General features: G+C 37.4%; 1 protein-coding gene across 1 annotated transcript in view; it reads right to left on the reverse strand.

The window, feature by feature from the left end:
- PLXDC2 (plexin domain containing 2) overlaps positions 1-25,835 on the reverse strand; it is a 438,114-nt gene that overhangs the window by 25,728 nt on the left and 386,551 nt on the right. Inside the window, exon 13 of the mRNA XM_012450101.3 lies at positions 11,586-11,746. Coding sequence (XP_012305524.2) covers positions 11,586-11,746 — 161 coding nt within the window. The remainder of the gene's footprint in view (positions 1-11,585; positions 11,747-25,835) is intronic.

The following is a 25,835-nucleotide window of genomic DNA, read 5'->3' on the forward strand; positions in this document are numbered from 1 at the left end:
TATCTGCTAAATCAATGATGTCTATCATTAAGAAAAATATGAGGGCTTGCTTCTTGGTATTTCTTGACTCCATTCCCTGCCCCAGCTTTTATAGGAATTTCTTTTTTTATTTATCTGTGTTGTCTGTATCCTACTCATTATTCATTTCACTCCCAGGATTTTCTCCGAGTGTGGGCCACTGTCATGGAAGATGGCCTTGGCAGGTCAGTTCTGAGAATTCCTTGTACTGTACTGCTTCAGCCCCTTCAGAAATTCTTACTCAGGTTCCCTGTGCTCACCTGCAACTGCAGTGGGCGCTTGTCCCTCTCACTTTCTGCTACCGTTCTCACTTGGGCCTGCTGTGTTTTCCAAGCAATGCCTATTGGCTCATTTTGTGGTTTTCCTGCTTCAGGCCTGCTAGACACTTTGTGGATTTCCTTTGTTTGCTCTCACATAAAAACCAACAACATTCAGGTCTTGTGACTACTGGTGTTTTGTTATTATATGGAGTATTTAGAGCTGAGGCTTGCAGTTTGGCCATAAATTGCCAGCTAATTTTGTTGTAAATACTGTCCACAAGTTTTTAAAAATTTGAGACCTAGTTGTTCTGTTTTTACATGGATATTTAGGAAAATTTAAAAAAAAAATTATGCTGCTTTCATTGCCATCAACTTTCCAGAATCTTTCATCAGCATTCCTTTTGACATTTAAGGGACAAGGACTCTTTTTGCATTTACTGTTAAATCACTTTCCTCATTACCATAAAATCTTTCAACAAATTGATCTGAATGAAATGTTTCTGAAAATATTTAAATATTTTACTATTATACTCCCCTTTAATTAAAAAGAAAAAAACATATAGGCAATTGTTCTACTATGTGCTGAGATGAATTAATAAATGTGTGTGTGTTCATATATATTTTTAATTTGGAGATCAAAAAGAGATAAAGAATCATGCTAAGAGTCTACCTAAGTGGTTATAGCTTCCTCTTAGCTCATCCTGATCAAGATTGAAGATTTCCATCCTTTCTATGCTAGGGAAACAAATTTGCATGTCTTGGATGTAATTCAACTACATCATTTATGAACGCATAGGGGTTTTAACTTAAATGAAGTCTGTGTTTGCTATAATTAAGAGAACAAGTAAGAAGAAAAAAACGCTTTGTCCATCAGCAGCAGTTATACTATAAAGATACTGATGATCACAGATTCTAATAAAATAAAAATGGAACAAACACCAACTTAAATTTCAGGAAAAAATGTGAAAGTAAATACTTAAAAATTCTCTAAAGCTGTTTAGCCAAGTATAAGAGGGAAGGAAACAGAGTAAGTAGCAAAAGTGATTTTGAATAACCAGAGCTTACATGCTATATTCAAAGCTCTCAGAGTAGTCAATCTTAGGAGAAAGGAAAGAAAAGATAGAAGTAGAAACGAAATCACAAAATGGCTTATTTGTAGGTAGAAAACGCCAAGTATGCTACTCCTAACTATCTGCAGAAAGCATGCATATTTAATCATCAATTTATTCTCTTAGTAAAATTTAAAAAACTTGTTAGTGAATATACATACCACTATGTACGTATAAAAATTAAAAATTAAAAAAAAAACCCTAAAAAGAAATTTGTGAAAAGGACATAAGAGAAAGTGAAGAATAGGACCTTGCATCTCTGGCTCTATGTTACTTTCTCCTGTTTCGAATAACTCTTTATCGAAAAAGATTTGCTTAAGGCACTTTACATCATTGTTACATTAATGATTACTTCTTTGTTTTTATGCAGACTTTCCACTAAAGGCAAAACTGAGCCTTGCTTGCCCTGCAGTGACCTGAGCATGAAATCTGAAACATTACCCAATACTACCAACTTCCATAAAAGGGCAAAATAAATGCGGTGGGCATTTCCCATAATTATTAACTCATGCTAATCTCTGAATAGGAGAACTATAGTCTTCCTTGTTGTTTGTGTTTGTGTCTTATTTTTTGTCTTTGGGTTACTAACAACAACAAAAAAAGATTCCTCCATTAACTGTAAGCATGTACACACATGCCTTCTAGTTCACTGTAATTTTTGCATCTTCATGAAACATATACAATACTGGGCAATCAGAGTACCCTAGATTTACAGGGAGAGGTGAAGCTGAAATTAATTCTAATTGAACCACATATAGTGTCTAAATATCCTTTAAGAAGCCCTTGATAATGGGGCCTTCTTGTATGCTTAAGTACAGTGGAGATGAAGAGCTTATGACTCAGGAAGTCTGTTGTATGTCTGAGTACCTCTGAGTGTCAGAAAGTCTTTACAAAGTCTTTACAATGAGTCGGTATTTGAATCTTCACAGCTTCTCCCCAGAGATCCTTGTGTCCCTTCCTCGAATCTATCCAGCATAAGTCGTCTACCTTGGCCTAAATTTTAAGTCTTTACTGTTCTTAGTCAGTCTCCACTGAACACAGTTGAGGCTATGTTCCTTTAAAAGTATGGGGTACTTACTCTTCCCTCTACAAGAACGGACCCTGCTTCTTTTAAAAAAGTGCTATCCTGCTTTTCATAAAAAATATGATACATTTTGAATTGACAACTACAATTACAAATAAATTACACATTTTGAGATTACTTGTGACTAAAATTCTATGTTCAGTATCTATTCTTGTGCTGTATCAAATTTTCTCCATATTAAACTTATACATATTCAGGATTCAAGTCGTTATAAGCCACTGAACAACAATGAGATATTTCAAGGACAATACCAAGGGAAAAACTGAGAAAAAAGGGAAATAACATAAATTCAGACATAAACAAGAAAAAATCTGATACACTTTTGAGAGGATTAAATCTTATTACAAATCTAGGTGCACAATATTTTTAAATAATTATAACATACTTATTTTATTTTTATAGAAGAAAGTATTTTCTTCTTTTTTAAAGCATATATCATTTCTCCTTCAAAGGCTGTCCCAAGGATATAACATTTAGTACAGTCTCAGTGTTAAAAAATTTGCGGGGGGGGGACCTGGTGCAGTGGTTCACTCCTATAATCCCAGCACTTTGGAAGGCAGAGGCAGGTGGATCATTAGAGGTCAGGGGTTTGAGACCAACCTGCCAAACATGGTAAAACACCGTCTCTACTGAAAACACACAAAAGTTAGTCAGGCAGGATGGTGGATGCCTGTTATCCCAGCTACTTGGGAGGCTGATGCAGGAGTATTACTTGAACCCAGGAGGCGGAGTTTACAGTGAGCCGAGATTGCACCATTACACTTCAGCCTTGGCTACAGAGCAATACTCTGTCTCAAAAAAAAAAAAAAAAAAAAAAAAGAATAGCCAAGTAGCTTTTAATCTATTTAAAATTTATTTCACCTATAGTAATTTTAAGTACTATATTAATTAGAATGAAAATGTAGTAATCAGCTGAAAGTAGAGAATACAGACATAGAGTAATTCTGACCCTATATTCACTTATTATGTGACATAAGACAGGATGTATGAATTTTGCATTAAAAATTACTTTGTTTCTATTGAGAAAGTTTTTATAAAGGGATTACCACAAGATCATGTAGGAAAATAATCTGAATCCATTTTCAAACTAAAAATACCATTGGTTGTTCATTTCTAATAGAATTACAAAAAGCATGATTTCAACCATCATTTATAATACATTTTTTGTTCATATTCCTTAGATTCTTAATTTTTTTGATCTCTGAAATGTTTACATTTTAATTTTCTTACAGTCACAAATAACTCCAGTATTACTTATAAAACAGGGCATGCCATAATAATCAACTAATTTAGTTTAGTTGTTTTGTATTTTTGCTAGAAAAAAATACACTAAGTGGAATTGGTAAAAAAGAATAACCTTATAATTGAATAAATTCATTTTTACTGTGACACACTAATTATTGCTAAAATTAAATTTTCTATTATTTGTCTTCACAATAGAAAGGCTTAAGTATTTATTTTAACAAAGCGCAATTACCAATGTCACAGGAAAGAAATTACGCAACGGTTGATATCGTCAGTAATCTCTTCAAGAGGTAACAGAAGAAAAGAATCAGAATACTTAAAAAACATATGTCATGTCCTTAAAATGACATAATTCAGGCTTACACATGCCCAAGTGAACGGCAGCTTTGCAGATTTTCATTTATTTATCCATCTGACTTGTTCATCTATTAAGAACCTTTCTGTGATATCTATCTATCATCTATCTATCCATCCATGGATTTTCATGGTCTTATGTATCATTGAAATAATTAGATAGGCAATTAATTAGTAAAAAAAAATTAGAGCAGATTAGTATAAGATAGGTTATTCAGTATTTCCAACAATTTTCCCCAACTAAAGGAAGAAATTATTTCATTAAATTAGAAACACTATTATAGTTTCAGGAATTTAAATGAAAATGTGTTACCCAGAAGAGTAAATTAAGGATGACATATATAAAAGAAATCTTATTTTGATGATTACATATGTACAAGGCAATCACCATGAAGCTTAACTGATGTCTCAAAAGCATTCACCGATGTTCATGAATAAAAATTCTGGCCGGGCGCGGTGGCTCAAGCCTGTAATCCCAGCACTTTGGGAGGCCGAGGCGGGTGGATCACGAGGTCAAGAGATCGAGACCATCCTGGTCAACATGGTGAAACCCCGTCTCTACTAATACAAAAAATTAGCTGGGCACGGTGGCGCGTGCCTGTAATCCCAGCTACTCAGGAGGCTGAGGCAGGAGAATTGCCTGAACCCAGGAGGCGGAGGTTGCGGTGAGCCTAGATCGCGCCATTGCACTCCAGCCTGGGTATCAAGAGCGAAACTCCGCCTCAAAAAAAAAAAAAAAAAAAAAAAAATTCTAGCATCTTAGAACAGAAATTGAGAAAAGAAAATCACTGACATACATAGAGTGTCTCTTTTGCTCAAGTGACCCAATTTTACCTATTTGTCTCTATATTTTGCTATATTTCTAGAAAACTGTCATCTACTAATATAGCTTCTTTAATGAGAGCTATGTCAAACCATGTCAGATGTGTTTTGCCTAATCTTTCTTTCCTTGCAGCAGTTCGTAAAAAATGAATACCATCTTTTGCTTCATCTAAGAAATATAAATAAAAAGTGTTTTGTTTCAATGAATCATTTTTCCCCTTGAGTTTTCTTTAAAACTGAAATAAGACTAAGAAATACCTTAAGAGCAAAACTCAATTATTAAAAATATGTGACTTCAAGACAAAAAAAGATTTGTGGTTCCATGAAGCCATTTCTCTATGAACTATATAGGTTCGTCCACAGATCACGTCTTCCTAACTCCCCAAGTGCGATCCCTCCAGCAGCTGCAAAGCAAGATGCCAAACTCTTAGCAAACACTTTTTTCTCCTCAGCAACCTCTGAATTCTTGCCTGGCTCCTTCTTCTGGCTGGTTTCCTGGTGGTACTATTAATTGCCAGGAAAAGTTGAGGGCCACAGCTGACTGTGTTTCTTTAATCATATTCTCCATGGGTTCTTGTAATCCAGAAATATTTATTGGGATGGGGAATCTCCTTGAGTGGCAAAAAGCTTAAAAGATTCTTGCTATGATGCTGTGTAGCTGCTCAGGCTGCTGGGCCAGGGTGAGGAATTCTAGTTTGATGTCTTGGCTCTGTAACCAGGTGCAATGAGATCCAAGCGAATTGTTTCACCATTCTGAGTATTTCTGCCTTGGACCTGATTCCAACAAAGGGGTAGAAAGGATACTGTCCACTTAGGTTCCAGGAACAGACGTCTTATCTCTGCTGGTTTAAACTTATCTGGATTTTATAATATCTACAACCATACAGCTGGGTTGTATAGCTACAAGAGTGGCATGAATCACCTTCTGAAATGTTAACATTGGTTGAAGATTGTGTGGAATCATTTTTATATCAAATACGTGTCGGTACTATAGAGAATAATGTAAAACTCATATACATTTTTAAGATAAAACATGAGCCCTCAAGGAAATTTACTTGCGAGAGATACTTGGAGAATTTTATTTTGGGAAAGGGACACGATCCCTCGGTTGCACACAGGCAGAAGTTTGCTTTTGCTTTGGTATCCTGATTTTGCTGATAGAAAATACAGGGTACTTCCAGTAAAGGCAGACATTTTGGTGCCCTGGAAATGCATGACATGAACTATGACTGGTATTTAGACATTTATGCCCAGATTTTATTATGGAAATAACTTACAACTTCTAATTCAGGCACACTTAAAGAATGGTGAGAGTGTTTCCCCCATCGGGAAAATAAATTATAATTATTATTATTTTGAGACAGAGTCTCACTGTCACCCAGGCTGAAGTACAGTGGCGTGATTTTGGCTCACTGCAACCTCCTTCTCCCAGGTTCAAGTGATTCTCCTGCCTCAGCCTCCTGAGTAGCAGGGACTACAGGCACACACCACCATGCCTACTTAATTTTTGTATTTTTAGTAGAGACAGGGTTTCACTATGTTGGCCAGGCTGGTCTCGAACTCCTGACTTCAAATGACCTGCCCATGTCGATCTCCCAAAGTGCTGGGATTACAGGCGTGAGCCATTGCACCCAGCCTAGGAAAATAAACTGTTTTGGAGAGCAGTCTTTTAAAAATTTATTTACTTAATTTAATTTTTTAAAATAAATCTATATCTAGAGCTCCATAAAAAGTTCTATGATAAAATAATGATAATGATGATAATAATACCGCCTATTATCAAATCGCAAGTTCAGACGTAAATATCATAATATATCACTGATTATTTGAGTAGTACCTTAATGCTCAAAAAAGGTAACTTTTTTGATGGGGTCTCACTCTGTTACACAGGCTGGAATGCAGTGGTGTGATTTCAGCTCACTGCAACCTCCACCTCCGGAGCTCAAGCAATCAAAAAAGGTAACATTTTATCAAATATTTTATGGTGACTGCCTCTGTAAAACCAATCATTCAAAGTGAAATCCACAACTGACTTAAAATGTGTTTATCATTTGTCTCCACCCACTGGAATGTAAGCTCCTTGAAGGAAAGGATGATCTTGTTCATTTTGCTTACCAGTGTACTGTGGGGACTTGGTGCATAATAGAAGCTCAACAAATATTAAACACATGAATGAGTGACTGGTCAACATATCAGTTGGCTTTGGCAGCCTTCTGCCTCCTCATAATCTCCTTCTTTCCCTCTTGCTAAAAACCAGTAGATGGCCTACTTTTAAAAAATACGGAACCAACTTTTCTTTCTAATTCTTTCTCTCTGCCAAATTTTCTCTACAAACCAGCATCATCCAATAGAAATACACTGTGACCCACATATATAATTTTAAAAATAACTAGTGTGCATTTAAGAAGTAAACATAAACAAAATTAATTGTAATAAATCCTATTTAATCTAAGCCTATCCAAGACACTATCATTTCAACATGTAATTATACAAAAATTATTGATGAGATAGTGACATTATTTTTGTACTCAGACTTCAAAATCCAGTGTGTGTTTTACACATACCTTGTTTTACATTAATCACATTTTAAGAGATCAATAGTCCACATAGCCAGCAGCCACATATTGACAGCACCTAGATTATACTGGTGAGCCCAATGTAGACACAGGGGGCCTTACAAGAAGGAGGCTGGAGGGTCAACATTAGTAGTAGGAGATATGATGGTGGGAACAGAAGTTAGAAGGATATGAGAAGAAACCCTGAGCCAAGGAACACCTGCAGCATCCAGAAGCTGAAAATGGCAATGAAACGATTATCCTCTGAAACCTCCAGAAGGAACCAGCCCTGTCAATATCCTGATTTTAGCACTTCTGACCTCCGGAGCTGTAAGGCAAGTGTGTGTTATTTTAAGTACCTAGGTTTGGGGCAATTTGTTACAATAGCAGTAGAAAACTAACACACAGTCTTCACTTGGGTGGAACAAGGTCGTTTTTGACATCTAGGCACACGTTAGAGTCTCAGTGCATCCTGAGTTACCGCTTCACCACATAAGAGGCAGTCAATGTAAAGCTACTGAATGAATGTTGAATAGAATAGAATACAAACATTAAAATGATGTTTACAAAGCCATCATAATAAAACAGAAAAATGTTATTTAAAAAAACAATTTGCATTACAGTGCAATCACCACTACTATTAAATGAGCAATCATCAAATTATGTATATAAAAATTCCAGAAAAAAATAAACTTAATAGTCATCATTTCTGCATGCTGGAACTATAAATGACGTTCTTCCCCTTCCTTTTACATTTTTGCATTGTTTCAATTTTCTATAAAGAATGGTATCATTTTCATAAAAGAAGAAGGCACATCAATTTCATTTAAAAAGTAGACAGGAATATAATATAAAATATAAAAGGCAGTGAAAATAATGTTTATATTCAGTTCCTTCATTTATGCATCAATGACTCTAATGTAACTAATAATTCAAAATCTTCAAAGTCATACATCTTTGTATCACAAACTGCATAGTCACTGTGGCTCTGTTTTGATTTTGCAAACAGTGGTCAGCTTTACTAATACTAAAGTTATGATTATCACCTACCAAAAATCAGCTGCTAACTGGGGACTGTGAGCTGCGTGACCCCAGCAGCGTGTCAGAGAGGTAGTGATTTAAGCAGATGCTGACAATTGACTCCACAGGAAGGAAAAAAGTCAAGAGAAGAAAAGCTGGGAGACCTGCTGAATGAATCTGCTTCACTTACATGCGAAAAGAAGAAAGAGTTATTCTTAGAACTATGGCTCTGTGACCTTGGATAAGTCATTCCACTCCTCCGAGAGTCTCTCCCTTTGTGTTAGGAGCATATAGAACTAAATTATCTTTAAGATTCCATCTAGCTCTAATATTCTATAAATACACGTGTATGTATACACATGCAAACACACTCCACACATTTGGACATACAGGCCCTGAGACATAAGACCATGAGACTGATACTCAAAACAATATTCCACTGTTTTGCAGTCACATGGGGGTTGCCTTGAACCAGCTTTAACTAGGTCCTTCATACTGTGCAATTTGCCGTTAATACCATCACCATCAGATATTTCACAGTGTCTTCTTTTTCACCATGTCAGAAAATAAACTGCACAGTTTGAAAAGGCTTAGACATGTGAGGGGTGACGGAAGTAGCAGCAGCCTGAGGTCTGCCTAGTCCCTGAGGCTTTCTAGCTTGTCACTCAGCAGCTCTTTGAAGAATGCATGCGTAACTTTGAGAAGGTTGTCTACTTTCTTCCAAGAAAATCAAGCACATTAACAGAACTTAATAACAGATTCCAATTCAATGCAATGCCTTATAATATCTCAATTGCTGATATCAAATGAAAATGCCATTTCTGGAATATGTCTTACATGAAATTTCACTGGAAGTCTGAAATGTCCTAGGATATTTATTATGAACGTTTTTCCAGGAAATATTGGCAGTATTCCTATTTTTCAAAGGAAACGTAAGTGATTTAATCCAAATCTTAAGGTACTTACAAGTCTTGCAGGGTGGAATAAATCATGTGCATATTGAACTCTAATGCAAAACAGAAAGATTAAGGCCAGAGAAAGGTAGGGGTGTATCCCTGCAGATAGAGTTTCAGAAGAGCGAGAGATTATTCCCAGCTGCTGAGGCAGGAAGATAGTCTAGAGAAGCTTATGGGGTACACGGTATCAGAGGTCTTTGGCTCCTGAATTCAAGAACGAATATGGGAAGGGATAATTTTTTTTTTTTCCAGCCAGGGCCTCACTCTGTCACCCAGGCTGGCACAGTCATGGCTCACTGCAGCCTTGACCTCCTGGGCTCAAGCAATCCTCCCATTTCAGCCTCCCAAGTACTTTGGATTATAAGTATGCACCACCATGCCCCATTCACTTTTTCTATTTTTTGTAGTGATGACGTTTCACCATGTTGCCCAGTCTGGTCTCGAATTTCTGGGCTCAAGCAATCTGTCTGCTTCAGCCTCCTAAAGTGCTGGGATTACAGACGTGAGTCACCATACCTGACCAGGAGGAATTTTTGATGGAGGAACTAGAATGAGCAATGTCTTTGTGGCATGGAGAATTCGGGGTAGGTACAGAGATGAACAAAGCATGAAATTTGACAGCAATGCCAACTCCAGATTGGGGAGCCCAGGGAATAAAGGTGAAATGACACATCAGATTGAGAGTGCCAAGGCCTTGAGTGCCCAAAGAAGGAAAAGGAGGATGGCACTTTATTCTATAGACAGTTGCCAGCCATCTAGGACGTTTAAGCAATTGTTTGATTTGCATTTATTCACCCCTCCCCATTATAAGGGACACAGGTAATTTTAACTCTGTAGTTTAAAAGGCATTATAATTTCTCACTCAACAAGTGAACATAATTCCAAGCAATTTCCGTGTGTCATACAATGAATAATTCTAATTACGCATTTGAAATTCTACAAGGGATTTCCTTTATTGCTTTAATATTTCTAGTTCTATTTGGTGTTGGAAGAGTGGTTCCATTTGGATGTTAGAGTCAGAGGTTCACATGCAGCCGGGCATCGTGGCTCACACCTGTAATCCCAGCACTTTGGGAGGCCAAGGCCGGAGAATCACTTGTGATCAGGAGTTCAGATCAGCCTGGCCAGCATGGCAAAACCCTGTCTCTACTAAAAATATAAACATTCGCTGGGTGTGGTGGTGCTTGCCTGTAGTCCGAGTTGCTTAGGAGGCTGAGGCGTGAAAATTGCTTGAACCCAGAAGGCAGAGGTTGCAGTGAGCTGAGATCTCACCACTGTACTCCAGCCTGGGTGACAGAGTGAGACTGTCTAAAAAAAAAAAGCTGTATATGCATGGGGCCCAGGAAACCCAACCTTCTGGAGGAGAGAGGTGACTTGGTCACACAGACACACAGACTGTATCTACTGGTCTTCAGGCTTCCTGGTTTCAGCCTTTTAGACCCCAGGGCTTAGTCATGGCTCCTTATGCACAGCCCCTTGTCTTCCCACCTGTTTACTCTTTGGCAGTGGCACTAAACCAACGTACATGAAGACATAACACTGATTCAGCATGGTGCTCTCATTGTGTGTCTGAGTGTGTGTATATGTGTGTCTGTGCATTTATATATAAATGTACAAATATATACACATTATGCAAAATGGCAACAGCACATACCATTATTTTCTTTTTTATAGCTTCATTTTATAGTGAAAGCCATATTTTTTTCCAAGCAGTTTGTGAGCATTTTGAGAAGAGGCCCACCATATTCTATCATGCACACAGCCAATACTCAATTAGCGTTCACTGAGCAATTGACTTAACCTAAGTCTTTAACCTCCCAGAAACATAGTATTTCCTTCCAGGACAAGGAGAACAGCTGGTTAACATACTTGGTATGAAAGGACCCAAAAGTATGGTTCCCATTTTCCTTTGGATCTCAGAAAGACAAGATAGTTTATGTCTTTAAAAGCTCCAGAGATAAGGTAATTGGACCCATCGTCTGAAAGCAATCTATCAATATGTACGTGCGAGCGTGGGTGACTGCATACATGTGTGTGAAATCAGAAAGCTCGAAACTGAAAAGTGGAGAAATCATGTGCTAAACATTAAATCCAGGTGGTGTTAGCAAATGGATACAGTTCATCAACTGGTGTGGTTCTCATGTGTTAAACTCAACACTTACCTCAATAAAGAAGATGCTGGCTGCTGATGTTGGATGGTGATACATATAGACTGTCACAAGGATGGCTGTGGCTATAATGAGGACCAGGATGAGAATTCCAACGATGAGGCCAGCGTGGAGGCTTCCCCCTTTCTTCTCAGCTGCACTGTCATCTGTAGAAGCTGAAAGAACATCCCAGCTGTCAGGACCTTCGTGAGTTTACCCTTAAGTTTGCATTTTCATCTGAGGAGGTATTTGTGCTTTTAATAAAGTACAAAGGGTTTTTACTTGCTGTACAACTTTTCTACAACACCAATTTTACAGGTGAGGTGCTTTTCGTATGGGCAATGAAAAATCTGTAGGATTCATGAGTAAAAATGCATTTTTCACTGTGTTTTATTTTTATTTTTTGAGACAGAGTTTTGCTTTTGTTGCCCAGGCTGGAATGCAATGGTACGATCTTGGCTCACTGCAACCTCCACCTCCCATGTTCAAGTGATTCTCCTGCCTCAGCCTCCCGAGTAGCTGGGATTAAAGGTGTGAGTCACCACACCCACCTAATTTTGTATTTTGAGTAGAGATGGGGTTTCACCATGTTGGTCAGGCTGGTCTTGAACTCCTGACCTCAGGTGATCCACCCACCTCGGCCTCCCGAAGTGCTGGGATTACAGGCAGGAGCCACTGCGCCTGGACTGTGTTTTCCAATTTCTAGTTGGATATGCAAAATGAATAGCTTTTATCCTCAGAGTACTATGGGAAACCTCAAACTCTAATTACACACTAAATTTAAGTTTGATTTTTCTCATTAAACCGACAAAGTTACCTATGGAAAAACAGATTAATTTTGAAAGTTCCTCTCATTTTCGATAGGAAATTTTAAATTGAAGAGTATCGGACATCTCTCGGTAAGCTACACAGGCATTTTCAGAAGTCTGTACGTGAGCTCCAAGCATAATTTGTGAAAAATCTGTTTTAAACAGAAATGCTCTTTAAAAGTTTAACACATGGATGCTAAATGACCCTCAAATAGTTTTGATCACTATCTAAAGGGAACACCTCAGCAGAGGAAAGTATTCCACTACACCACAGACCAATATCATTTCCTGTAATTTTTACTGAGATACTTGCCACTGTAATACACACTTTCAGGGCTACCAAAGGGAGGAATTTAATTTCTAAAGTAATAACTATCCTAACCAAAGCCAACCAGCCAAATACAACTAATCTCCAAAGTCTTCTTTTGTTCTAAAATTCTGTAATCATTGATGATTATTCAGGCATTTAGAGATCTTCCTCAATTATGTGCGACAGGCAACTGTATCTTAAGTGCCCCATATGACTGGTATTCTGAATCAGGAGATAATTCTTTAAGATGTACAGAAGTTTCAGAACAGTGACTCTCAATTTCTTCCCCTTTCTTTCTTTCCTTCCTTCCTCCCTCCCTACCTTCTTTCTTTTTTCTTTCTTTTTCTTTTTCTTTCTTTCTTCCTTTCTCTTTCTCTTTCTTTCTTTCTTTCCTTCCTTCCTTCTTCCTTTCTCTCTCTCTTTCCTCCTTTCTTTCTCATTCTTTTTTTTCCTCTCTCAGACAAAGTCTCACTCCATTGCCAAGGCTAGAGTGCAGTGGTGCGATCTCGGCTCACTGCAACCTCCGCCTCCCGGGTTCAAGCAATTCTCCTGCCTCAGCCTCCTGAGTAGCTGGGACTACAGGTGTGTGCCACCATGCCCAGCTAATTTTTGTACTTTTAGTGGAGATGGGGTTACACCATGTTGGCCAGGCTTGTCTTGAATGCCTGACCTCAAGTGATTCACCCACCTCGACCTCCCAAAGTGCTGGGATTACAGCCGTGAGCCACTGGGTCCGGCTCCAATACTTTCATGACCAATTTATCTCTTTGTTATTTTTATCCTTTGCCTCTATGTTGTAAACATTTTTTTTTTTTTGTCTATTAAACTTCATTTAATAAGCACTGATTTCTTTATTTCACATTTTTTTAAAAAGAAAAAACAAACAAACATGGATGTCTGTCACAAGGTGTGGTCTACATGAACAGACGGAATTCCAGATAAAGTGGGGAAACATGACTTCCTCATTCTTTCCACCTCTCCTCTACATTTTTTTTTTTTTTTTTTTTTTTTGAGACAGAGTTTCGCTCATTACCCAGGCTGGAGTGCAATGGCGCGATCTCGGCTCACCGCAACCTCCGCCTCCTGGGTTCAGGCAATTCTCCTGCCTCAGCCTCCTGAGTAGCTGGGATTACAGGCACGCGCCACCATGCCCAGCTAATTTTTTGTGTTAGTAGAGACGGGGTTTCACCATGTTGACCAGGATGGTCTCGATCTCTTGACCTCGTGATCCACCCGCCTCGGCCTCCCAAAGTGCTGGGATTACAGGCTTGAGCCACCGCGCCCGGCCTCCTCTACATTTTTATTGCTCTTGTTTACTCGTTGCTTGAGAACTGTTGTTGGTATTCAGTGATCCTTCTCCAAATCTAGTAAGGCTCAAAATTCTAAAGATTCCCCTTATGTAACAGAAATTCATTAGTGAAAGAAGATCAAATGTGGAGTAATTCATTATATAATAGCTCATTTACACCGTGTCAGGCATAGCTGTATTGCTTTGTAAGTACCAAAGCAACAACCCTAAGAGGTAGCCACTATTATTTCTGTTTTATAGGTAAGGAAATCAAGGCATAGGAGAATTTAAAAAATGAGCTAGCGTTGCAAAATTATTAAGGTAGATCTGAGCTCAAACACAAGCAGTCTGGCCTCCAAGTCTAAACTCTGGACCTCTGATCAATGCCTCCGCAATGAGCACTGGGCTGTGGGTCCTGCTATGTCCTCTTTTTTCATGTTGTGAGTTCTTCTAGCAAATAATTTTGTAAAGAATCTGGTAATTTCAAGCGAAGAAAAAATAAATGGTTACAGAATTAACATTGTGGCTGGGCACAGTGGCTCACGCCCGTAACTTTGGGAGGCCGAAGCAGGTGGATTACCTGAGGTCAGGAGTTTGAGACCAGCCTGGCCAACATGGCAGAAACTCTGTCTCTACTAAAAATACAAAAAATTCACCAGGCATGGCGGCGGGCACCTTTAATCCCAGCTATTCGGGAGGCTGAGGCAGGAGAATTGCTTGAACCTGAAGGCAGGGGTTGCAGTGAGCCAAGATTCTGCCACTGCACTCCAGCCTGGGCAACAGAGTGACACTCGGCCTCATAAAAAAGAATTATATTGCACCTCCAAGATGACAGAGGCTATGTCTTTGGGCTGGGTCTTAGGTCAGTATCTGCCATCATAAACATTTTCATATATATTTGGTGGGAAGGTAGGAGGAAAAGAGAGGAGGAAAGAAAAATAAAGACTGTTAAAAATACGTTACAGTATTAGAATGACCACGTCTCCAATAAAAATCAAATGAGGCTATAATAAATGACCTCATCTGTCTGGTCTTAGGTTAACTTTATCTCCACAGTGTGGTCAATAACAATAATTACCCCATAGGGTTGATGTGAGAATTCCACATTTAATACATATAAAGTTCTTAGGAGAGTACCTGACTCATAATAAGCACTTAATTAATACTGAGATATTATATTATTATTGCACTTTTTATATGAGGCAGGTTGAGGCAAATTATACTGTCAGATTCATGACACCATATAAACTATGTTTTTGCCCTTAACATGTGTTGCTTTTAAAAGTTTGGCTTCAGTCTAAAATATGCTTGTATTATTGCATCTTCTGGAGTTGGCTATTTTCTTATTTTTATAAGAGTATAATACATTGCTTTCATAGGAAAATAGGATTAATTGAAAATGTGACTTTAGGGAAAATGAAGCAAAAAGGAAGCCTTGAGTATTTCTTCAAATCCTTCCCTCCCTCTTTCATTCGTCTACCCCTCCAACCCTCTCTTTCTTTTTTTTTATCTTCCCTTTCTCCATCCATCCATCCACCCACCCATCCAGGGTCTGATTCTATTTCTGGGGTTTGTCTTTGGGCTGGGTCTGAGGTCAGTAAACAGTGCTTTATACACAGCACGCCAAATTTTAGCCTCACAAATTCCAGCCTCACTTCTTCTTCTTCTTTTTTTTAGTTTTGAGACAGGGTCTTGCTGTCACCCAGGCTGGAGGGCTGTGGTGTGACCTTGACTCACTGCAGCTTCAAACTCCTGGGCTCAAGTGATCCTCCTGCTTTTGCCTCCCAAGTAGCTGGGACTACAGGCATGTGCCGCCATGCCTGGTAATTTTTTATAGAGGCAGAGTCTCACTGTGTTGCCCAGGCTGGTCTTGAACTCCTGGGCTCAAGTATTCCTCCTGCCTCAGCCTCCCACAGTGATGGGATTACAGATGTGTGCCACTGCCGTAGCCTTACTTCTTTTGTGTGTGTAGGATGGGGGAGGGATGGTCAAGGTATTTGTGAGTTGACCTCAAGTCGCTACTTCCCAAATCAGCCAGAGGACCAGAACCTGTTAAGGAGGCAGCCCTTCCCAGGAAGGAAGAAGAGAACAAGGGTTATGTTTTACTTAATAAGAGTCCTTGTCAGAAATAAAATTATTTTTGATTTGCATGGTATAGGTTGCCAGTCTTTGGAATATAGCATCATAACCAGATTTGCACCTTATGTGTGGTAAACCTCACACCCTTTATTTAGACATAAATATTTACTCTCACAATTATTACTTAGTCATACGTCCAGTAATAATTTACTTATATTATCTCCTTTTAAAAATGTTATTTTACATTTCTATTTTAGATGTTAAGATACCATGGCCATATCTAATAATGCAATTTGTACAGAGTCTAGTTTATTACTAGCCAAATAACCATTTAATAACACTTTTTGATGATTACTTTAAGAAAATAAACAGCCTTCATAGATTCTCAATACTAACCAGAAGACAACATAAATATTTAAGAGATCTATGAGTATCACATGACTTGATGTGTTGTAACAGACAAGTCACTTAAGGAAAAATGTAGCATACTCAATTCCAAAATATTACAAGAGTTTCTTTGTGTCACATACCAATGACTATTTCAAACTGCTTTAGAGTGATCATCTGAACGGAGTGACCAAAATTACACATATAGTTTTTGAGAATGCATTTTCCTACTCTCATATTATTTAACTTTTTATTTTTTATTTTTGCTACTGCAATGATTCTACAATTACCTACACAGTACAAGCATCTGTATTCCAGCTTCTTTCTATGGGCTGTAGGTGAGCATATATTAGCAGGTATTACGATGGCCTAATTAGAGGTTGCTAAATCTGAAGGTGCAGGAAGCACTCCATTGATATGCTTTGATTTTAAATTCTTTCACTACTTGGTTTCCAGTTTAATATCATGCTTGATCAAATGGTACAGATTTTGCATATTTATGGAGATCTGCAGACAGAATTTAGAGTATCCTGGGTATATACTGAAAGGGATAGAAATCATTCTACCATAAAAACACATTATGTCCATTGCAGCACTACTCACAATAGCAAAGACATGGAATCAACCTAAATGCTTATCAACAGTAGACTGGATCAAGAAAATGTGGTACATATACACCGTGGAATTCTATGTAGCCATAAAAAAAGAATGAAATCCTATTCTTTGCAGGAAGCAACATGGAAAAACATGGAGGCCACTGTCCTGAGCAAACTAACACAGGACCAGAAAACCAGATACCCTATGTTCTCACTTGTAAGCAGGTGTTAATCGTTGAGCACATATGGACACAGAGAAGGAAACAACAGATACCAGAGCCTACTTGAGGGTGGAGGGAGGCAAGAGGATTAAAAAATTACCTATTGGATACTATGGTTATTACCCAGGTGATGAAATAACATGTACACAAACTCCCAGGCTAATTTGCCTATAAAACAAACCTACACACATACCCCTGAACCTAAAATAAAAGATAAAATATAATGGGCACCTCAAATGCAAAATAAAAAGTGTGAATAAGTGCTTAGTAATGCCCATAACTGAAGTTAATTCATTTACCTCAAGGAAGACTGTTTGTTTGAGTGCACTGAGTTCCCTCCTTCAGAAAATACAATAAACTAAGATTTCCCTCCTTCAGAAAATACAAAATCGATTGTATTTTCTGAAGGAGGGAAATCAGTGCACTCAAGAACAATCAATCTGTGGCTCGATTGTTCTTTTACGTTGGCAGATAGAAGTATGTCAAAGACAATTCTGAACTTGCTTAAGGTGGAAACTTCTCAGTAAACTTGAAATGGTTGGCTCTGTGTCCCCACCCAAATCTCTTCTGGAACTGTAATCCCCATGTATTGAGAGAGGGACCTGGTGGGAGGCGACTGAATCATGAGGGTGGTTCCCCCGTGCTGTTCTTGTGATAGTGAGTTCCCATGAGATCTGATGGTTGAAAAGCAGCACTTCCCTCTTCTTTCTCTTTCTGTCCTGCCACCTTGTGAAGAAGGTACTTGCTTTTCCTTCACCTTCTGCCATGATTGTAGGTTTCCCGAGGCCTCCCAAGCCATGTGGAGCTGTGAGTCAATTAAACCCTGGGAGTCCTTGATAGCAGTGTGAAAATGGACTTATACAAAGCTCATCAGAGTCTAGTAGGCATTAGGGGAATATTAAAGAAAAATGAGAAGGAATCTAGTCTTAAGACCTAAACTATTAATACAAACATCTTACACTCTTTCTTTCATGTCCAAAAGCAAACGAAAACTAAAGAAGCATCTTTCTCACATACACAGTAAAACATAACACACAGAAAAATTCAAATCTTTAGTCTTTGTTTAGCCTTACATTGTAAATAAAATAAGAGGAATTAATAAAGGGCAATAAGAAGCCATAAAATAGAGTCTCCAAGCCAAAAACAGAAATACAGGAATAAACTTTAAAAATCTCCGAAGGCATTTTTTGCACTGTGCTTAAGACATTTTTAATATATAAATAAAGCAGAGAAAATCAATAGTATCAAAGATAATATAGTCTCATCTGACTCAGTAAGTGTCCTGTGCGGTATTTCTGGCTTTTCAATGCTTTATGAAATGCAGATCAATATTTAGACACTGGGAAGACTGCAAGAACTGTCAATTCTATCAAAGCGATCTGCTATTTGGGGGTAAGTTTTAGCTACCATAATAGCAAAGACAGTATATATGTATTATATATATATTTTTTCCTTTTTTGAGATGGAGTCTCTCCATCTCTGTCACCCAGATGGAGTACAGTGGTGCCATCTCAGCCCACTGCAACCTCTGCCTTTTGAGTTCAAGCGATTCTCCTGCCTCAGCATTCCAAAAAGCTAGGATTACAGGCGTGTGCCACCACACCCAGCTAATTTTTGTATTTTCAGTAGAGATGGGGTTTCACCATGTTAGCCAGTCTGGTCTTGAACTCCTGATCTCAAGTGATCCACGTACCTCGGCCTCCTGTAATTACAGGTGTGAGCCACTGTGCCCGGCCAAGATAATATGTTTAAAGAAGACATTAAGTACTTACTAGAAAATATTTAAGACCTCATGTCAATGTATTTAATTTGGAGCAGTCCATGAATCACAGGAATATAAAGAAGGAGGAAAGATGAAAGAAACAGAGGTAGAAAAAAAGAAGACAGGTGGAAAGAAGAAAGAAAATCCAGTGTGTGTGTGTGTGTGTGTGTGTGTGTGTGTGTGTGCATCTCAAAGTGTAGCATTTAATTTTAAAACTCTATGTCTCCGTGCTGTTTCTATGACTGCGAATATCCCTTAGGATTTACATGTATGTGGCATTGCTATTCTGTATTTAGAAGTATAATTCTTCAATATGGTAAAATATTTTAATGCATTGCCAAAATTATCTGTTCCTATTATTAAATTTTGCCAACAACTAAAGTCCAGGAATAAAGAAAAAGTAAAATAGAAATATTCTTTGTCTGAAATTTTATTCTCTCTAGAACTAACTCTTCTCCTGGGCTTAAAATGAAACACTACAGCCCATAAATTTCATAATATATTAATATCCTTTGGGGGACTGAGAGGCTGATGGGTTGGACAAAGTCATGCACAAATTTGCTCAAAATTCATAAATCTTACACAGACGATGCCAAAATGTTCTCTTTTAGAGCTTCAGAATAAACTTAAACTATAAATGCTTAAAATGTTAGCGTTCCACTTGGGGATTAAAAACGCACACACACATGACTTTCCCCATGGAATATTACCTAACTCATTTACAAGCGAAAGCATGTAACGAAAGAAAATCATGATAAAAATTTAAAGTAAATTGTTCTTTCCTTTGTAAGTATCCCTCACAACTGATCTCATTTTGTAGCTCATATATTTTCTCTCTTACCTCTTTTACTTTCTGTATACACAATCATGACCTTGACTTCATTAAGAGTTTCTTCTGGTGTTTTATGTCTTTTGAAATTTTCCATAATCCTCTTAGTTCTTTCATTTTCTTAACCACAGTGATACAATTTTTAAAATTCTTACCAGCCTGCCAATCTTATTCTGGTACTGGAGTGCATTAAAACTATTATACAAGGTATACTTAATTCATATTAGGTATCATTATGACAATGCATTTACATTAAGACATCGCTGCAGAAGAGGTTTGGGTAATCACTGTGAAAAGATACAAAAGCGGGTGCACAAAACACATCTCAGGGCATTATGTATGGGGAGACCAGTATCTGGCGAGGGCAGCTGTCCTTTTGCAGTCTGTCCTACTATCGGGCAGCTGTGAGATTCATTCAGGGAAACATATAAAAGGTTCAGGGCTGGAAGATCTTAGAGTATGACTATCCTTTTAAAAAAACTACAACAACCTGATAATCCCTTACCTTTTATCTTTGAAAAATGAAGCTGAATAAAATTTCTATGAAATAATATTAAAAGGAATACTTGATTCTATCAAAATGAGGGATTCTGGAAAACAGTCACCAAGTGATAGGCTGATCCTAGTCTCATTCAATGAATGGTGCTTTCATGCATGTATATGTGCAGATATCTTAAGGGGAAAGTTTTAAGAGATCAAGTCTGCAGTGAGCTTTGATCCTGCTGCCACACTCCAGCCTGGGTGACAGAGTGAGACCCTGTCTTTAAGAAAAAAATGGAAAAAAGAGGCTTATGGTACTTATAGATACTATAAATAAGACCTAAAATAAAGATTTAAAACAACTCACTATCATTTTTCACTTCTTATGTGTATATGTGCTCTTCTTTATAATAATCTACCTATCCACATGTTTTTAGCAATCAAGATCTCTGTTACACCAACTTTTAAAGTTTTCTAACATCAGCTTTCTATACCAAGTTATCATTTTTCTCTATTTAAAATATTTTTTAAATTATTATTATTATTTTTGATACGGGGTCTCTCTCTGTCACCCAGGCTGGAGTGCAGCCGCGTGATCTCAGCTCACTGCAACCTCTGTCTCCTGGGTTCAAGCAATTCTCCGGCCTCAGCCTCTCGAGTAGCTGTGACTATAGGTGCACGTATCCATGTCTGGCTCACTTTTTTGTATTTTTAGTAAAGATGGAGTTTCACCATGTTGGCCAGGCTGGTCTCGATCTCCTGATGTCAGGTGAGCTGCCCACCTTGGCCTCCCAACATGCTGGAATTACAGGCATGAGCCACTGTGCCCAGCCAAGAATTATTTTTGAAAAATAAAAATAAAATGTATCTCAAAATCTACCAAAAACCCACAGGAAAAAAAAATCCTCATACCTAAAATTTTCAGCTAAATATGAAACTAAAGGGGTCATAAACGATTTTCTCTTTTAATTCTATGCCAAGCCCTTGCATGGTTGATATTAGGGTTTTTAACTATAGAAACAATTTAGTAGAGTTTTCTTAACAAGGATATTCATAGTGACTACAGAATACCAAAAATAGACCAATAAAGTACTTTCAAGGTCTGGAGGTGCAGAATACAGTGACTCTTCATGCTATTTATTCTATCAATTTCAGAATAAAGTCACTTATGTTCAAACAGATCATTTATATCCATAACCTGAGATGATAATGATGAATGCATACTACTTATCAAATCCATCAAGTTTTCTAACATGGAAGAACAATCCCCTTCACTCTGTTCCTATTGGTGTAGAAAGACAGATTTGTGTCTAAACCACCTGGCTAACATAAATATGGAACCTTCGGGGCTTCCAGGAATAACAACATCAGCTCTCACATTGCTGGACCTAAAGGACCAGCATCTTTTCAATCCTGTCTTATTTTCTGCAAAATGGACATAATAGTAAGATCAATCTCCTGATGATTGTTCTGAGATGCTTTATAAGCATCTGAGAGGATGCTTATAAAGTGGTCGGCATTGTGCTTAGAATATAGTAAATCCTCAGTGGAATGGTTGTACTAATGTTGTTAGCGCCATTCATACTACTTGTTATTCTATTGATTAGTGTAATTTGTTTTATTGATTCTTTAGCATTATTGTTAATACTATTATTAACACTTACTAGTATTCTATTGATTCCTACCCTCATTCTTCTCAATCATGACTGCACTACCAGGGCAATGAGAAGACTTCTTGAAATTATTCATGGAAAGAAGGAATCCATTCCCTCGCTGAAGCTTAGGAGCATGCTGAATGAAAGCAAGGAAATTTCAGTGCATAGTTCTTCAAGTGGAAAGGCCAAGATCAGTCTCTCAAGCACTTGCACTCACCTGAAGAGAAACACATTGTCCCAAACAGTAGCTTCGACATGGCATATAGAATCCGCAGCCACTATTTGAAAAACAAAAGCCTAGCTTCTGAGGTCTAGTAGTGTATCTAAATAAGATCAACCTTTCAGTGGTTATCTGTAAGCAGCTTCTTTGGAAAACTGCAGAATACTTAATCAATCTCAAGTTCTTTAGTGCATGAATTTATGTATAACATTATTAAAAACCTTTGGATCTCCCAAGAAAGCATTAATTAATTTAGTTGCTAGAGATACTCATTTACCCTGTGTGTATGCGCCTCAGTATTGAAACCTTACACACTGATGTTCTCAACAACCATACAATCCTTTTGCTTTTTGCTGTGGTTTGATGCGTATCATAGTTCCCCAGGAAAGTAAATGAGCAGAATTCTATGTGTGCGCTATGTAGCTCAGAGAGACAGAATCAGAAACTGGAAAAAAAAAAAAAAAAGAATCCTCCAAACCAAAAAGTAACAACAGATTGGTATAGCTTTGAATTTCATTTTAGTTTGTGTTACCAGACCTAATAAATTGTGCCACATAGAATAGAAAGAAAAACCACTGAGCAACACTTGTTCAGGGTATGTATATTTCACTGCTTTGCACCAACACTGGCAAAATATGTCTCAAACAATGCCTTTAACATGGACAGAATCAAGCTGCTTAGGAGAATGGATATTATAAAACTGTATTTATCACACTGACTGCCCCTTAGCTACTGGAGCACCAAGTCTCCTGAAATGCAAAGCTCTATGTGTTGAATGTGGAGTAGAATACATTTAGTCCAGGAAGCGCGCCCTGGTCCTGACCTAACCTGTTCCACCAAACCACCTTTGCAAACAGACTCTCATGTGTGGGCATATGACACTAAACACAAGTTGTACTGTTACAAGGGCTCTGGTCTCAAAGTGTTGGGGGATGGGATTAGAGAAGAATTAAAGTTTCCTTGGACTTTAAAACTCTATGATTTGCTGGCCAGGCACAATGGCTCACATTTGTAATCCCAGCTCTTTGGGAAGCTAAAGCCAGAGAATCACTTGAGGCCAGGAGTTAGAGACTAGCCTGGGCAATATAGTGAGATCCTATACCTACAAAAATTTTTTAAAAAACAAAAAGTAGGCAGGCATGGTAGTTCACACCTGTAGTTCCAGCTACTCGGGAGGCTGAAGTGGGAGGATTGCTTGAGCCCAGGAGTTCTAGGCTGCAGTGAGCCATGACTGCACCACTGCACTGCAGCCTGGGTGGCAGAGTGAGGCCTTGCCTCTAAAAATATAAATAAAAATTAACTCTATGATTAGGCAAAGTTGATGCTGCTATATTTTTTGAGATACTAGATGGCTTTAATAGGAGAATAGCTAACAAATGACTACATACTCGACTGGACCATATTAGAAGCAACTCTCCTGGCAGGACAGCAGCGTGACGGAGCGCATAGGGCACGCCTGGAAATCAGAGCCTTTGGTGCTGTAGACCAGCTACATTCCATATAAACCACGTGACTGTCAACAAATTACTTAAATCCCTGGGCTTCTGAGACTTCATGTGTAAAATGGGATTACAAATAGTACTTTCTTCTTAGGGTGCTGTTAGGATTGAGTTAAACATGCAAAGCCCTCAGAAGACTGCCTGTTATATCATTAATAGCCCAATAATTACTAGATAATTTTATCATTATTATCAACTACATGGAAAGATTCTGTGAATAAAGCAAAACATGAATCACATAGTCATAAATGTTAAATTTTATGCCTTTTAATTAGAAATGCTGGTTCACTAAGGATAAGCTTTTTTCTTTCTTTCTTTCTTTCTTTTTTTGCTTTGGCTGAGAATTTTAAGAAGCCTGGAAGAATTTATTCATGGGAATTGAAAAAACCTATAGTTTATGAAAACGTATCAAAATACCTCTCTTTTCTTTCTTCTTTTTTTTATTTTTACAGAGGTCCAATTTGCATGCTTGAAACATATGAATTTTAAATGCATAATTTACCAAATTTTTATAACTGTATATAGCAAATAACCATCACCCAAATCAAGATATGAAACTCTTCCACGCTCCCATAAAGTTCTCTTGTCTTTACCTACAGTCCATCCTAACACCCCCGACCAATACTGCATAGGCAATCACTGTGCTGATTTCCATTATTGTAGATTAGCTTGATTTCACTTGAAATTCACATAAATTGAATCATACCACATGTACTCTGCTGTGTCTGACATCTTTTGCTTAACAGTGTTTCAGGATGCATCTGTGGTATTGCATGTATCAGTAGTTCATACTTTTTCTGCTGAATACATACTTTTTGTAACATGCACTCAATTTTATTCTTCTGTTGATGAACATCTGTACTATTTCCAGTTATTGACAATTATGATTTGAGTTGCTATGAATATTCTCTTAGAAGTGATTTTGTGTGTGTGGACACATTTTCTTTTTTTTAATAAATACACAGAAGTGGAATTCTGTCTTAAAAGGGCAGAACGTTATAACAAACTGCCAAAGAGTTTTCTGAAGTGATCAGCAATGTATAGATTTCAAGGGCACCATATCCTCATCAGTATTAGTGTTATGTAGTATTTAGCTATCCTAATGACCATGATATGCTATCCCATTTAGGTTTTGATTGTTTATTGTTAATTTTTAGGAGTTACTTATATTTTCTGGATATAAGTCCTTTGTAATATAAGCATACTGTAAATATTTTCTCTTATCTGTAACCTGCCTTTCCATTTTTCTAAAAGAGTTTTTGATGAACACAGGATTTGATTTTTTTTTCTTTTGAGACAGAGTCCTGTTCTGTCACCCAAGCTGGAGCACAGTGAGATGATCATGTCAATTTCCCAGGCTCAAGTGATCCTCCTGTCTTGGGCCATCCACATAGCTGGGACTACAGGCGTCTGTCATTATTTCTGGTTAATTTTTAAGTTTTTTTTGTAGAGACAGAGTCTTGCTATGTTAGCCAATCTGGTCTCCAACTCCTGAACTCAAGTGATCCTCCTGCCTTGGTCTCTCAAAGTGCTAGGATTATAGGCATGAGCCACTGCACCCAGATCCAGCCTTTGAATTTTGATATTTATAATTTTTAAAAATTCAGTTTTCTTGAAGATAGTGAATTTATTAAAATAATATTTAAAAACCTTATGACTGTGTTAATATTCTCTATTATTTGTCTATTTTCTATTTCATTTTTTCTACTCATTTCTTTCTTTTAAAATTAATATTTTTAATAAAATCTCATAATTTTAGACCAAATTATTTTGAGATAAGCTTAATTGGCTTATCAACTTAAATTGGACACATAGTTTACTAATTTTAAACCTTATTTCCTTTCTAATCCTTTCTAATATAAACATTTAAAACTATAAATTTCCTTCTAAATACTTTTTAGGAGCATTCTATAAATTTTATGCTTTTTTGTATCAGTTATCATTCCATCAAAATATTTTTTAATTTTTCTTATAGCTTTTTTATTCAATATGTATATTTTATATATCAAATATTTATATATATGTCAATATTTGTATATAATTATATATATATGTTTGAATTACTTTTCACATATTTGAGAATTTTGTAGATATCATATTTTTCCTCTCAGCTTCATTAAGTATAATTGA

The sequence above is a fragment of the Aotus nancymaae genome, unplaced genomic scaffold (assembly GCF_030222135.1).
Source record: "Aotus nancymaae isolate 86718 unplaced genomic scaffold, 86718_ANA_hifiasm-v0.15.2.pri h1tg000077l, whole genome shotgun sequence".
Lineage (NCBI taxonomy): Eukaryota > Metazoa > Chordata > Mammalia > Primates > Aotidae > Aotus > Aotus nancymaae.